The sequence below is a fragment of the Chrysemys picta genome, chromosome 3, assembly GCF_011386835.1.
Source record: "Chrysemys picta bellii isolate R12L10 chromosome 3, ASM1138683v2, whole genome shotgun sequence".
Taxonomy (NCBI): Eukaryota; Metazoa; Chordata; order Testudines; family Emydidae; genus Chrysemys; species Chrysemys picta.
Genome location: NC_088793.1, coordinates 18,315,193 through 18,331,345, shown reverse-complemented (window position 1 = coordinate 18,331,345; position 16,153 = coordinate 18,315,193). Strand labels below are relative to the sequence as shown.

The 16,153-nt window shown below is 42.8% G+C and overlaps 1 protein-coding gene across 3 annotated transcripts in view; it reads left to right on the top strand.

Annotated features, from left to right (window-relative positions):
* Nucleotides 1-2,088: 2,088 nt before the first annotated feature.
* The window catches only part of RCAN2 (regulator of calcineurin 2), a 162,940-nt gene continuing 148,875 nt past the window's right edge, over nucleotides 2,089-16,153 (top strand). The window contains exons 1-3 of one of the 3 annotated variants that reach the window (XM_005297379.4): nucleotides 2,089-2,249; nucleotides 12,123-12,407; nucleotides 15,918-16,144. In XM_005297379.4, coding sequence (XP_005297436.1) covers nucleotides 15,920-16,144 — 225 coding nt within the window. In that variant the 5' untranslated portion in view covers nucleotides 2,089-2,249; nucleotides 12,123-12,407; nucleotides 15,918-15,919. The remainder of the gene's footprint in view (nucleotides 2,250-12,122; nucleotides 12,408-15,917; nucleotides 16,145-16,153) is intronic. The other 2 variants (XR_256009.4, XM_005297380.4) reach the window with 2 other exon arrangements.

Genomic DNA, 16,153 nt, shown 5'->3' with positions numbered 1-16,153 from the left:
TGCTTTTAAATATTTAAAAACATAATTGCCCCTTATTATGGAATTTTCCTAATGTGAATGTTTAAATACTTACAGAGGGGGATATTCAGAACCTGTCATTGTTTCCACTCTCATTAGTGCTTACTTTGAAAGACATTTGATACTTTAAACACTGGAATCCTGTGTTGGTCTCCCCAGTTGTCCCAGTAATAATGCTGAAATGCTTGCAAGAGCATTTCCAAAGCTCAGGCTTAGATGTTCTCAATTTTCCTAATTATGGGCTAGCTCAGCCCCCTCAGTGGAGATCCCCAGGGGGTGAAAGAAAAACTCTGCCTGGTGAACCTTGACTTTCTTCCAAGCATGAACTTCAACTGGAAGTGGCAGTGAAGAATGAATGGGGAAAATCAGGATTGTTGACTTCAAAGAGGAGACAAGTAAGAGGGGATGTGATACAGGGATATGGTATGTGAATGGTGCAGAGAAAGTAAATCAGATCCTCAGAATACAAAAAACAAGGGGACATTCAATGAAACTGAAAGGCTACAGGTTTAAAACTGAGAGACCTTAGCAGAATTCAAAGAATATTGAACATGTCTATTTAGATTGTAAACTCTTTAGGACCGGGACTGTCTTCTTCTGTGGTCGTACAGCACCTAGCCCAAAGGGGTCCTGGTTCGTGACTTGGGCTCTGTCGTGCTATTGCAATACAAACAAATCATAATAATTAATCTATGGATTACAAGGGTATCCACTCACGATAGTAAGAATTAAAAAATAGAAACACAGAACCAAGACTTTGGAAGGGATCTAAAACCTCATGCTTCAGGACATAAGAACAGCTTCTAAGTAATGGAGTCCGGAAGAAACTTTCCCTGTGTGGCGGTTATCCTACAACTATCCACTGCAGGATTTCTTGCACCATCTTCTGGCACTGTCTGAGATGGGACTCTAGTCTCATTCACCACAGCAAGTCATTAGGGCCGTAAGTGGAAAGAGCTTGAGTGAATTGTAATCTTTCTATTGGATTTTCTATAGGATTCTATGGGAATGATCTCATTCTCGGTTACATTTTATAGATTTTCACAGCCATTTCTGTAGACCCCTATTGATTTCATCCCCATAACATTTTATAGGAGTGAGGAGATACCACAGAAAACTTTACTCTAAGGTTTAGCAGCCTCTGATATGCAAATGGGAGAGAAAGGAGGAAGAGGAACAGTTCTTTTTCCAAGAAAGCAGAGGATCAAAACTCTTAAATGACTTTCTTTTTAAAATAAGACCCAGATTGGTCCTTTTCCGCTATAATGGATAGATATTTTCATCAGTTTGTGTGTGTACAGTGACATTGACATTCAGATAAGTCTAATATTTCCAAGCCTAGTTATTACGACACTAAACTAGGGGAACCCAACAGAGGAGAATGAGAGTTCTGACATAGCAGAGATCTACATGCAATGCTTAATTTGTGCCAGGGCTTGCCACGGCTTAGCCCTGGCACCTCTAGACTGGGCAGGTCATATCCCGGCACCTCTGGGCTTGCCAGGTCAATTATGAAAGTAAAATAATCTGCTTGCGCCCTGGCACCTCTTTCATAACAAATTAAGCTCTGTCTACACTCCAGTGCCCAGACCCAGATGATGTCACAGAAACCTGAACTCGCCTCCACCTGGTGGGCAGAGTTTTCCCTTTGCGCCCCCCAGTACCCCGCCTGTATGGACGTGATTGCGGCGGGGGAAGAACAGAAATTTCCATCCTTGTGCAGAGAGGGGGAGGGGGGCAGACAGAAATAGGGTGACCAGCCAGCAAGTGTGGAAAATCAGGACAGGGGGTGGGGGGTAATAGGAGCCTATATAAGAAAAAGCCCCCACAATTGGGACTGTCCCTATAAAATCAGGCCACCTGGTCACCCTAGACAGAAACCTCCACCCACTTGTGGCGAGGCAGTGACTGATTCCCACCCCGCACCCCTCTCGTTCAGCCTACAGCAGCAGCTGGCGTTGACAGGAGCTCGGAGCGCGGGCGTGCTGGGGGGGCCGGGGCGTGTAGACGGGATTGGTTCTCACACGCTGGTTGGCGTGTGTGGCTGAGCCGCCGGGCTGGCTGATTGGGTCGGCTGCAGCCCGCCCTCTTTGCCCAGCCCGCCCGGAGCCGCTTTGTCCGGGTGACAGCGGCTCCCCAGAGCAGAGAGCGGAGCAGCAAGCGGCGGCTCGCCGGCTCAGTGGCTGCGGTGGTGCATAGGGGGTGGGGGCAGGAAAAACGAGCCCCAGCAGGTAAGTTCAGGCGCAGGCTGCCGCTTACTGACTTTCAGTCTGTCCGGTGCCCTTGCAGCGTGGGACCCCCCCGGGGGGTAGCCAGTGCCTGGAATAACCCCCCTGGAAGGCTATTTCCTCCCCCCGCCCGTTATATAACATCCCCGAGGGATGCTGTCCCGGGGGGGCTAGGGAGGGACAGTTTCCTGCTCTTCCCTGGGGTGGGAGGAGAATGAAATCCCGCTTTGCCCCAGGCGGAGGCGGTGTCGCTGACGGGGGGGCAAGAAATGAATCGTGCCCGGCGCTTGGTGTCGCGGGTTGGGGGAAGATCAGTAATTTTCATGTCACTGCTCCGATGGGGGCCCCCTCGGTGCCCACTAACACCAGCCCCTTGCAGGGGTGTTCTGAACCTCCACTGCTTAAAGGGGGCTGGAAAAAACCTGTATTTGTGTATATGTGTGTGTGTGTGGGGGGGTTCCTATCATCATCTGGGAGCAGCGACTTCAGCAAGCCAGGAGGGAGCCCCTCGGGACCCAGCTCAATTTTTTTTTTCATTTTGTTTTGGCTGTGTCTGTGACACCCCCCTCCTGTGATTTCCCCCCCGTCCCCCCGCACACACATCAAGCACTGCAGACCTCCCAGGACAAAGCCACCCTATGCTGTCGAAAACGTTTTGGGGTAGATTGTGAGGTCTTTGGGGCAGGAACCAGGTATTTTAGGGGCTTGTGGAGTATTGAGTACAGCCTTGGTGTGTGGCAAATACGGGGAGGAGTGTTTGGATAATTCAAGGGGAGGGGGGCTTGCTGTGGAGTTTGGAGATAAGTTACTTATTTGGGGATTAAAGGGGGAATTGTCAAATGAGGGAGTGTCTCATGTTGGGGTGTAGGGATGTAAATAGGATTTGGATAAAAGACCAAATATGGGAGACGCTCAATGAGGTTCTGCTGTGCTGGATTAAACATTTCCGCTCACCTAAAACCAATGGAAGTTAAGTGACAACAAACCTGTTCTGACGGCTTTGTGTTGCTTCAAAGTGTGGAAGTACAAAGAAACCTGCATCACAGGCCCCTCACAAAGGGACTCCCCTGTTTTAAGAGACCACTATAAAGACAGCCCTAGGATTCCACTACGGTTTTATCTGATCTCTAGTTAAGGGCTATCTCTGCTCAGCAACCAATTTTCTTCTGGATCCATGAGTAGTTGTTTAAGAAAGGTTTCACTCCCCATCACCTTCTAAGTTTGTGTCCATAAACTACTCATGCATTTATTGTTTTTAGTAACTAGATTAAAAATAAAAGTGACAGATTCTATAATGTTTCTATGGATTTGTTAGCAGGGCTTATATTTCACATTTTAGATTTTCATAGTCTTCTATAGCTATATATAGAAACATAACTTGCTCCAGTTTTGTTTGTTCATAGAGGTTGCTCTGTGGAATAATTAAGCATTGTTCTTTTAAAATTATAGCATTAGTCCCAAGCAACTCCGTTGCTTCAGTAAACATACAAAACCAGTAAGAATAAACAGTATGCTTTCACAGTGAATCTGAGGTCTAAGACCATTGTGCTGATGGGAAATTGTCACAGAAACTACAAACTAACCTTCTGTTTTGCTCAGTGGATGGTTACTAAGTGGGAAAGATGTCCATATGTATTGTAAACTTGGCTTTGTGGTTTCTTCAGTGCAGTAAGAACTGAGGACAGGTGACCCCTCCCTTACCTCAGTTTGAGGAGGCTGGGGCCCATCTGACTAATGTATTTTATTCTGTCTTCTGCCAAACAATGTGCTTGGCTGGCTGGTTCTTGCTCATATGCTCCTGGTCTAACTAATTGCCATGTGTGGGGTCAGGAAGGAATTTTCTCCCAGGTCAGATTGTCAGTGACCTTTTTTTTTTTTTTTGGTGTGCCTTCTTCTGCAGTATGGAGTGCAGGTCACTCACCAGAATTACTTGTGTATATCTCATGTAATCATTTCCCTGCTATTGCAGGGACATTGGTGTGCTCAGTACCTCCTATTCTCTGCCTATGGCACTCAATAGTCTAGTCTCCTGTGGGCTGTAATACCATGGCCTAATTTTGGTTGTTGGGTTTAGTGTATAGGTGCTAAGTAGTGATGATGGCTTGTGATATACGGGAATCAGAGTAGATGAGTACCTTCTGGTCCTAAAATGTATGGCTCTAATGTGGGCTCTATTTGTATCCTGGGTTTTGGTTTGTCCCCATCTGTATTAAGAACACTGATGGTAGCACTTTTAACACCGATATGATGGTGCCTGGTTTGTAAACTTCTTCTATGCACCAGCCATGACATCTATAAAGAAAGTTTCTCCAAACTCTTTATATTTCCAATGGCTTCAGTTTTTAATTTCCAAATTGTAAGGAAAGTACGATAGAAACAAGACTGCCTGGATGGTTATCGTTCGATAAGATTGTCTTGAATTTCTTTTCTTAAAAATAAGATTTATTAGCTTTACCTTTTCACCATGTGTGTCCGTATCAATATTTAAAAAAAGCAGAGCAAAACTACAGTCCTGATCCCACAATGTGATGTGCAGACTGTGCACCCAAGCAGATCCCATTGGCTTAAAAGTTCTGTTCTATTGGTTGTCATGCCATGTCCATCACCATGGAGTCTGAATATCTTCTAGAGGTTCATTAAGCACGGTGGATATCATGTGTGGTTCTCTCTCTTTCTCTTTGTGGTGGCAGTTGGGAAGAAATGTGTGAGGACTGGAGCCACTCATAGGCCCCAATTCTGCAGTACAAAACTTATCGGTATTACTTTACAGGGGTTCTGCGTGAGGTCACTTGCACTCCAGTGCGAAGTGCCATATGGGCAGTGTCTTGTATGTGGGTGTTTTTATTAAATGTAGCCAACGGAAAGAGAAGCGTAAGGGCTCATTGAAACTAATTAGAAGCCAGGTCTTAATGAAAAATTACTACAAATGAATAAAAGTGAATGGCCCCTCTGGATGTTAAAAACTCCCCAAAATTGTCCCAAAGGCTCAGCTAAACTTAACAGAGCCAGAATTTCCCTGGAAAAGATTAGGGGGAAAAGGGATTTGCATCACTTTAAAAAAAAAAAAAAGTCCCTCTGCCTTATCCTATAACTTCACCACTTTGTCAGAGGGAGAGAGAGGGGCGTTGCTTTCTCCTCTCCAAGGAATGATTTGAGTGCTCTCTACGTTTTAGACATTTTTATTGCCACTAGAGGGAGCCGTGATAAATCTGAGGGTGATACAGGCTATATTGCTTCATTGTCTGCAGCAGTCCATTCCTTTTGTCACTTGGCATCCAATTTGGCTGTCTCTGCTTAGGTAAAAGTTCCATTGGAATCAACAGAAGTGTTGCCATGGTAGGGATTATGGGATTGGGATTTTGGTATAATAAAGATATACAAAGGCAAGTTCTCCAGTGTTGGTCTAACTCTGCTCCTATTGCAGTCAATGGGAATTTGATTTAGGCCTGCGCTCACGTGTCTGGTAAAATTCCCATTGACTTTAATGAGAGCAGAGTTAGGCCAACGTTGAGTGCATTTGAAATTCCCAGAGAGATTGCTAATGTGTCTCTAGTGTCCTGGGACCAACCTGGCTACAGCACGGCAAACAACGCTTTGAAAATCTCACACACAGGGCCTGAAGACAAAACTGCCATTGACTTCAAGGGGAGCAGAAATGGGCCCCTTGTTCTTTGCTCATTCCTTTTAGATATAAGACTGCAACTTCTGGTTTATTTTTGGTTTGTTTTCCTATTTTTCTCATTTTCTGTGGAATTAGTTTTCCCAGAAGGTTTGCATCTATTTAGTATTATTTAGTCACTTGCAATTTTGGTTATATTTAAACCTTCTTTATTAGTAGCATTTTGTTCTGTTATTCTATTTTTAGTTATGTAGTTTGTCATGGCTGGCAGCATTAGTCCAAAAAAAAAAAAATGCTTCCTAGCAGTTTCAAGAGATCCGTAGTTGTATCTTGAAGATGTACCCAAGGGACCTTTTAAAAACTCTTCTAAGATAGAAAAACAGTTTCTAAGGAAATACATTATTAGTTTCCATAAACATAGTGTAGAAATGGATATATAAATGGTGGTAATTGAGTCCCCAATTCAGCAAAACATATGCTTAAGTCCATCCCTATTCAGCAAAGCATATAAGCATGTGCTTAACTTTAAGCGTGTGCTTAACTGCTTTACTTCAGGGTCTAATTTCATAATAATATATTCTTAAATGTATTTTCAGTCTTTGACTAGCAAGTCATTCTCTGATGTCGGAATGCCCCTAGTGGCAATTCCAGTAGAATTAATCAACTGGTGTCTATTGGTTCCTGCTGGCCTCTACTGATTTTGCTGGAGAGCCATTAGTTCCAGGAATCAGTATACCTATCTAAATGCTTAAATAGATCTACAACCTAGTTGCCAGAAAGAATCGGCAGAGAATTTTCAACTAGAATTTCAATTAGGGCTCAGGAAAGTGAGGATTTTGGGTGATATAATCCATCTCGATGCTGAGGGCCTTCCAGGGCCGGATTAAGACCTTTAGAGGTCCTAAGCACTGAAAAGATTATGGTGCCCCCCCCATATGTAATTCAAAATAAAAACAATACTATACCGTAAAATAAAATTTTATTTTTCGAAATGACACAAAACTTACATGTATGCTGAAATTAAAATAGCTTCTTTCTAGATTTTTCTGATTGCAAAATTCTGGATAAGTTCATAGAAGCTGACTTGATGAAGCATTTCCGCTTCCATGCGCAATAGGAAAAGTGAATCAAGTTTGTCCTGACACATTGTTGTTCTCTGAGGGCTTTTTATTATTTTCAGCTGAGGAAAAGAGCATTCTGTGGAGCAGTTAGTAATCATCAATGTTAGAAAAATACATAGTGCGATCTCTGCATTTGGAAATACACATTGTATTCCGTCTTTCAATATTGTGCCATGAAGATCAATGTGACTGAATTTCATTTTTCCTTTTTCAATAAATTTTGCGCACATATAACAGTGGAACTACTGTACTTCTCCAGAGAGATTCATGTTCAAGTCAACAGGGTATGAGTCATCTAGCTTTTGGGAACCTTGTGAATATTGTCTGTCAGATAAGTCCATATCGTTTAGAAAAGAAAATCTACTTGATACTTCTTTGTACACTTCACCACTCCTCTTCATATGAGCTTCAAGTGTATCAGTTATAGCGTAGTAAGTAGATATGCGAAATTTGTCTCTAGGATTCAGTGCTGTTTCTGTTGCTCTACTATCATTTGCTTGTTTTTTCCTAATTCGCTTGCGGGACTGGGCTTCTTTGTAGTTAGTAGCAGGCAAGATACTTTTGATACGTCTTCAGATCTTTTGAAATCATTCCTCAAAGTGTGTAAGTGGTCTGCTAATGATTGACTGTGGTCTGCACATGTTTTCAAATCCAATTCGTTTTCTTGGAAAGCTTGACTTGTGTGGTAAAAGTGTTGTGTGGTAAAAATTTCATTCTACATGGTCAACATGAATAGAAACTCTAGTTCTTGCATCTTGCTTGCAATGTTTTCTGCCTCTCATATAGTTTCTCCCTTTTGTGATTGTGAATGCATTAGAAAGTATAGCTGAAGACCAATCTTTGAGTAGGACTCCAGAATTGCACTTGTTGCCACTGCATGTACCACCCAGCGAGTATTAGAAAGAGATTTCAACACACAATCATTGCCCAAATATGTTTTTAAAACTGTCCATCGGTGTGTTGAGGCAGAGAAAAATGTATAAAGTAACTGGACTGCTGAGGAAAAACCTTACTGCCATCGGACAACAATCAACAGCACTGCGGCCAACAAGATTGAGAAAGTGTGCAGCACATGGTATGAATATGGCATATTTGTTCTGTTCTAAAAGCTTCTTCTGCATTCCTTGATAACACCCTGACGTGTTGGCAGCGTTGTCATAAGATTGACCTCTGCACTTTGAGAAATCTGTTTTGCAAACTTGGCACAGATAATGCAGTACTTGATTTGCCATTTCTTCACCAGTGTGGCTTTTCAAATTGAGGAATGTTATAAATCGTTCAACTGGTTTTCCATCTGTGGGAGATGCATATCTTAGTACAATACTCAATTGATCAATATGTAAAAGATCAGGTGTAGAGTTGACAGAAACTGAAGTGCCCAGCAGTACTTATTTCATCCACAAAAGCTGAACGAACTTTGTCACTCATTTGACCAATGAGTTCATCACATATTGTCTTGGATAAGTATGATGGGTTACCTTTGCCAGCATTCCCATTTTTTGAGATATGGCCTGCTAAAAATGGGTCAAACTGAGCCACAAGCTCCAACAATCCCAAGAAATTTCCATTCTGCAATGATCCAAATATGTCATTTGATCCCCGGAAAGGCAGACCACATTCAGTTAATGTTTGAATAACAGCTATAACATGCTGCAAGACATGTTGCCAGTATTCACGCTCCCCTTTAATTTGTTCTTCCAACTTTTGTGTCAATCCAAAACCCTGTCTTCGATTTAAATATGTCAACATTGAATCTCTGTGAGTAGTGCTATTTTTATGTTGTTCAATTAAAACAGTATTCTGCCAGTCACTAAATTCAACATCCCGGTTTGCTGCAGATCAAGTTTTATATGCAATTTTAATTGCATTTTGCAAACAAAACAGTACACCGACCCTGTTGATGGTGAATACAGTAGCCATTCTCGAGTGTATTTCTCACCATTCGCTTTCATGCCGAAATTTTTTGTGTGTGGACAATATCTTGTTTGTTTGCCATTGGTAAAAGTCCGACGTGATTTTTCAAATGGCCCAGTGTGGTGTTGACAGTCATTTGGTCCATGATCTATCCAGTAAGCTACATCATCGGTACTGAAATCAACCCACATACTAGGATCTTTTCTCCTATTATTTACATCATGAGCAGGTTCAGTCTCTGACCACACCTTCTAGAACAATGTCTGTTTTACCACCAGGAGTAGGATGATCAGTTACAGTCTCTGATTTCCTTGCATTATTTTGATCTACGTTAGTAGGACGCCCTACTGGTTTAGGTGGGGATAAGTAATAAAAAGAGAACAGAAAAATGGGGGGAGAGTGTGTAGTGGAGTGTAAGGAAGTCTAACAAAGTTCTGATTTTTCCCATGATGACTACTTCGAGACTTTTTTTGAAATATCAAATTTAACACGCCCCCCTTTGTGTGGTGCCCCTGCTTTGCTGGTGCCCTAAGCATGTGCTTAGTCTGCCTATTGGGTAATCAATCCCTGGGGCCTTCACAAAGTCTCTGAACCCCTTCAGCTATGAGGAATTATTGAGCTGAGAGGGTGATAGGGGCTTTTGCACCACTTGAGCACCCAGGTGGTGGGATCTGGGTTGGCTTAGAATAGTTCAGAATGGAACAGAGCATTGGGGTGCATGCAAACATAGTGGCCAGGAAACCCCCTATAAGGGATGTGGAAGGGCAGTGGCCACTTGTGTGGGCCATAGGCTGGAGGAGTGGTGGCAAGGGGCCTGTACTACCATTCTGTGGGTTAGGAATGGGTTTAACATGCACATATGGGTTTAATACACACACACACACTCCACATACATGCTCTGGCTTTATGCAGGCTTGCAGTGTTGACTCTGTGGGAATTGTAATTTAATACCCAGAATTAAAACCAAAGGCCAAACTCAGCAATGATGTTTTAGGGGGATGAAAATTGCATATTGGTAAGATGATTTAAAGGAGACTCACTTACATGTCAAGGAGCCAGAAGAAGGTGGAACTTACATGAACTTGGACTCAGACTTGCCTCTGAATTTGACCTAACATTTCAGACTCAGATAGGCAGGGATCCTGCAGTGGGATTTGCTAACATGGGCCCTAATGCCCAAGCAAAGGCTCATTGACTTCAGCAAGATTCCAGGCAATAAGATTCAGTAGATCCCATGATAAGATCACAGCGTGCTTGGATCATTAAATCTGAGGCTGTTTTTCAGTAAACGACTCCTATTGGAATTCTGAATAATTAATTAAGTATCATTTTTTTTGTCTTGGTGTTTGTAAAATCTTGTTTATATAAAAGCTAAATTTGGGGCCAAATTTGAATTCAGTGATCTATAATGGGTCTGATTCCCACTTACATGAAGGCCCTATAATAGGGTGGTCTGCCCCTTTAAGGGTCAGGGGTTCTGGGGTCACACAGCCTAGTTGGATGATCAGAGGGCTGGGAAAGGGTCAGGTGTTTTCTATAAAGGGCTGAGAGAGTTCAGGTGGAAGGTAGCTGCGGGAACAAGATGGGCTCCAAGCAGGGTAATTGAAAGGAAGAAACATCTTCTCTTTAAAAAGAAGAACAGGAGTACTTGTGGCACCTTAGAGACTAACAAATTTATTAGAGCATAAGCTTTCGTGGGCTACAGCCCACTTCTTCGGATGCATCCGAAGAAGTGGGCTGTAGTCCACGAAAGCTTATGCTCTAATAAATTTGTTAGTCTCTAAGGTGCCACAAGTACTCCTGTTCTTCTTTTTGCGGATACAGACTAACACGGCTGCTACTCTGAAACCTGTCATCTTCTCTTTGACACCAAGAGCGGCAAGGGGAAAAACCCCTGGGAGCTGTGGCAGGCTGAAGAACAGCTTTGTTTTGGTGTTTTGCCTAAGTCTTGTGTTTGAAGAATAAAAGGCTGGCCCAGAGGAATAGCCTGAAAGATTCTAGGTGAGTCCTTCATGGGCTTGGGGAGAGGCCAGCAGCCTTACAGATCTCCTTTACATTTTCAAAGCTGTGTGAAGTGGTAGTAAATAAGTTTTGCCAGAAGCAGTAGAATGGGGCTTTAGTGTAACACAGAATGTGGCCCAGTTACTATATTATACCAATATACCTGCTTAAAAATAACCAGTGAGATGGACTGCAGTGATTTATAAGGAATTGATTATCTTTTTGGGGGGGAGGGAGAGAGGTTTCTGATGACACCATGAGCTGGTATTATTATTAAATGCTTTGACCGAATTATTGGCAAGCAAATGTTTCTGGCACAGGTTTGTCTTCAGGTGATAAATGGATTTAATGGGTGAGTAAATACTAAAACAAAACAGATGTTTGATAACCACAGAATCTTTTTATGAACATAGTCCAGCATCATGACATTATTCCTAGGGTTACATAGATGAGAAATCTCAATTTGTGAATGGCTGAGAAGTCATTGGAAGAGTTAGTAAAATCTTCTATTGTTTATACCAAGGCCAAGAAAACTTAAATTTGGAACAAGAGTTGACAAATCAAATTATATATGTGCATCCTAATTGGCTACAGCTGAGTCCATATGTATCTATTAGCCAATCAGATGACATGCAAATCCCGGTTTCCTAAGGACTTTTATTTAGCCCTGATGATGTTTCAGAGACTTCCTAGTCGGTATCCCAGAGGAGCCCCCACTTCTAACACCGACAGACCCCGGTTGGCGGTGGCTGGGATCAAACCTGGGACCTCTGGAGCTTAATGCATGAACTAAAATAGATTGGTTTGTTAGCCAGGGTTGTAGCAGCCTCATCAATCTCTAGCTGGCCTAGGCATCGCTAGAGGGGGACAGAGTGCCACACCCAGCAGGCCTGGGTTACAGTCATCAAAGATATTAGATAGACAAGGTGGGTGACGTAATATCTTTTATTGGACCAACTTCCGGTGTTGAGAGAGACAAGCTTTTGAGCAGACGTAGAGCTTTACAGCAACATTACATACAATCGTTAAGGATGTCCATGTGTTTGTGGGAAGACTACTGTGTGTAGGTGCGCTTCCCACCCTGTCGTGGACAGAGGATACTGTTATCCCTCTGCCTAATGGCAGCTGATATCAGAGCCTTGCTGGCTGGCTTCTTAGTGGAGAAGAAATCAATGGCGTGGAATCTGGATCTGTTTTAAGTGTACCTTGTTTTATCTATAGCACCAGTCCTGGAACGGAGGTGGTTACAGAACATGCAGGACAATCCCTTCTCAGGAATCTCAACCCAACACTGACCCCCAGTTCCCAGAGACCAGCTCTGCCTTAAGAATTTACTCCAATCGTAGGCCAAGGCAGAGCGCAATCTCTCCTGCAGCTCATACAGCAACCTCTGCATAGAACCTTGCATAACAGAACTAACAGCGGCACACATCTTCCTAAGACTGAACATTGTCTCACAAACAGAGAAAAAGAACTTGGAAGACTGAGTAACACCATCACCTGGAGGTACCTGATATAACAATAATCCCCTTCAGAGGGTTTGCTTTTATTGCTAACTTTAATTAGCACAAAAAACAAACACCAGCTTTCTCCCCGAGCTTGGCTGCCCTTTAGATTTCCTTGCAGGACCTCTATCTCTGCCTGTTGTTCCTTCTGCTTGAGAGACCCACCGAACTTGGAGCTAATTGGACACACCTGCTCTACCCTTAGAGTGACTCAGAAAAAATATCTCTGCACCTCCCTATGCATGGTTCAAATACCTGACTTCAGGATGACTCAGTAGAAGAGGGGCTTAGGATCTGACACCCTGCTATAATTACATTTGATTTCTTTGCTCCCTTGCAGGGCCACCTCCCCTCACATAACATCCCTGGGGAAACCATAGCAATTGCTTGCATGGAACAGTAATACTAGGAAAGTATTTAATCTATTTTTAGCTGCCTTTTAATGTAATTTAGCACCTGTAAACAAAGGGGAGCCAAGACCTTGTGACCAGCTAGCTCTCCACAGACCATTGGCAAAGGTTATGTTGACCACTGGTGGTCAATATACCAGGTTTTGGTACCCTGGGTACCGCTCAGTAGAAACGTCACAAAATATGACTGTCTGACCCCAGTGTTCCAGAGCTGCCTGTGTCAATATCCAGTGGCCTGGTACAGTAATTAGCTTGGGCCCCTAGAGTTTTACACTGAAGATACATTTTACATTGCATGCTCCTTCTGTGCATGGAGAACATATAATATACACTCCTCCCCAGTAGCACAGGTACAAATAGCAGCATAGATGGTTCGGTAAGTAAAGACACTCATGAACCCTGTGGGTATTTACCCTACACGCCTCTCTACTTACCCAAGCAGCGCCTCCCTTTCCACAGTGCTATTTTTAGCAGTCTAATGTCCTGTTGCTTCCCCACTCCTGGAGCCTCTTTCTGCTGCAGAGAAAAGGGCCAGGATCTCCCTGTGGCAAGAGTTTTTCTTTGCAGCAGGGAAAATGATAGACTTTGGGGGCGACTTTAGATTCTTCTACATGAAGGCTTTCTTTTAGTCATATGCTCCCACTGTTAACCTCGTTTGCTATCTCTTTGATGTAAGATAGCTGTCTGCTGTGCAAGCCTATGAAGCCAGCGGGGTTATACTGGGTTATAGTTATGGCAGATTGGGCCTGAAGGGTTCATGTTACTCATTGAGATTCGTTTCTAAATATCCCAGTGGAGTTGCACACAGTATAAGCCTGGGCAGAATTTAGCCCTAAGAGTTTTAGTTGTATCAGTATTTACAAATGTTAACAAGGAACAGCAAGTAGTATGCAAGAGAACAAGGCAAATCAAAAACATCTGAACAAACTATGTACATGTAGCCCTCTAACCACTTCTTTTCAGAAAAGATAATTTCTCCTACAACACATGCATATAGTTAATTGTCTTCAGTCATCTGGAGCTTCTAATCATTATTCATCTGCATGTCTCCTCTTGGGGACTGATCCAAAGCCCTGTTCTCAAGTCTATTTCCCCCCCCCCCGTATTCATTAAAACTCCTTTAAAGAAAGTGTTAATGATATTAGAACAACAGGACATATATTCTACAGCAAACCTTAAATTCGGCTGCAGTTTATTCTGTATGGAAATAGTAGAATAAGAGGATGTAGTCTTAGCTATATGCACTGCTCTTCTCAATCTTTCTAGAATATCAATTTTTTGTGAGGAGCTTTATCTTTTTTACTTTGATCTGAAATTTGGAACCATCCTTAAAGAATTTTCATTTTTAAATCAATTTTGAAAAATATTGGTTTGCAAACCTCTCTCTTGAAGGTGTGAGAGTGAGCAAGAGAGACACGTTGTAATGGACTAATGCACTAAAGTGTTGCCTCTGTCTAGCTGGAGTCCAGACTACAATGCACCATCATTGGGTTCCCACTTACAGCAAAGTTATCCCTTGACCCAGTGACAAGATCATTTGTTTTTTGTAGAGGGTAGGGGACCTTAACCATGTCTTTACTTTCAAGGCCCTTTGTGGCATATTCTCATCTCTCATTCTGTATCCAGAGGTTGACCCCCCGCCTCAGATCAGCTGATGACCAGCCTGTCTCCCACTGGTTAAATTTTCAAACAAGCACCTTTGTGCTTTCTCCCTTGTTGCCCCTCATGCTTTGAAGGAGTTCCTTGTAAACATCCAGAAAGCTACTTCACTATTCTCCTTCAAATCCTTCCTCCAAAATCCCCTTTGCCATGATGCCTACAAAAAAATTGACAGTAGTTAGACTGCTGTGTGCGGAGATCACAGCTTATAGAATCTCAGGGTTGGAAGGGACCTCAGGAGGTCATCTAGTCCAACCCCCTGCTCAAAGCAGGACCAATCCCCAACTAAATCATCCCAGCCAGAGCTTTGTCAAGCCGGGCCCTATCCTGATGCTTATTGCTTCCTTGTACTCTATCAATCTCTCTGTATCCATCTATTGTCTCTTTTGTTGTTCTGAGATTGTAAGCTCCTTGGGGCACGGACCATCATTTTGTTCTGGGTTTGTACAGTACCCAGCACAGTGGGGTCCTGGTCCATGACCAGGGCTGCCAGGTGCTATGATAATATTGTAAATAATATGCCAAACTTATGGACATGTCCTAGAATTGTATCATATTTTGACACATGGTTAGGCCTCTTTTAGGCTGCTAGTCAATATTTTCATTAATGACTTGGATAATAGAGTGCAGAGTGTGTCTATAAAATTTGCAGATGACACCAAGCTGGGTGGGATTTCAAGCTCTTTGGAGGACAGGGTTAGAATTGAAAATGATCTTGCTAAATTGGAGAAGTGGACATTGCACTCCAGGAAAGATTTGGACAAATTAGAGAGAATCCAGAGGAAAGCAACAAAAATAATAGGCTTAGAAAACCTGACCTTTGAGTAAAGGTTAAAAAAAACTGGGCATGTTTAGTCTTGAGAACAGAAGATTGAGAGGGGAACCTGGTAACATTTGGCATAGCTCACCTAAAGAGGACAGTGTTGGATTGTTCTCCATGTCCAGTGAAAGTAGGACAAGAAGTAATGGACTTAATCTGCAGCAAGGGAGATTTAGGTTAGATGTTAAGAAAATATTTCTAACTACAGTACAATGATTGTTAACCAATTCCAGTACTTAACTAGGGAAGCTGTGGAATCCCCATCATTGGAGGTATTTAAGAACAGGTTAGACAAACACCTGTCAGGGATGGCCTAGGAATACTTGGTCCTGTCTCAGTGTGTGGGGATGGACTAGATGACCTCTTGAAGTCCCTTCTGAACCTGTACCTCTATGATTTTATAATGCAGACATGATCCTAAAACTTTGATTTGAACCTCATTGAAGTTGATGGTAGTGTCCTGGGTTTCCAGCGCAAGTTATTGCATTGTTGTCTAGTGAAAGTGACTTTCAGATTGAGCTTGATTTCAAGTCTCTTCTAGGACTAAGAATTCCTGGAGAGACTTGTGTGTATGATTTAAAAGCTTTATAGACTAACCATCATCTTTTCTCCATGCCATTAGGAATGAGGGGAGAATCGTATTTCCTTGGAATGCGAGGCCCTGGTCACTATGGCTGTATTCTGGAGGATGGGGGACTTTTCCTACTCTACTCTATAGACCGAGACAAGGATATAAAGAGATGTTTTGCAGAGGAAGATTTTCATGAAATAACTGATTTCAATGATCTCCCAAATTCTCTCTTCGCTTGTAACGTCCACCAATCTGTGTTTGAAGGCGAGGACAGCAAGGTATGGTGT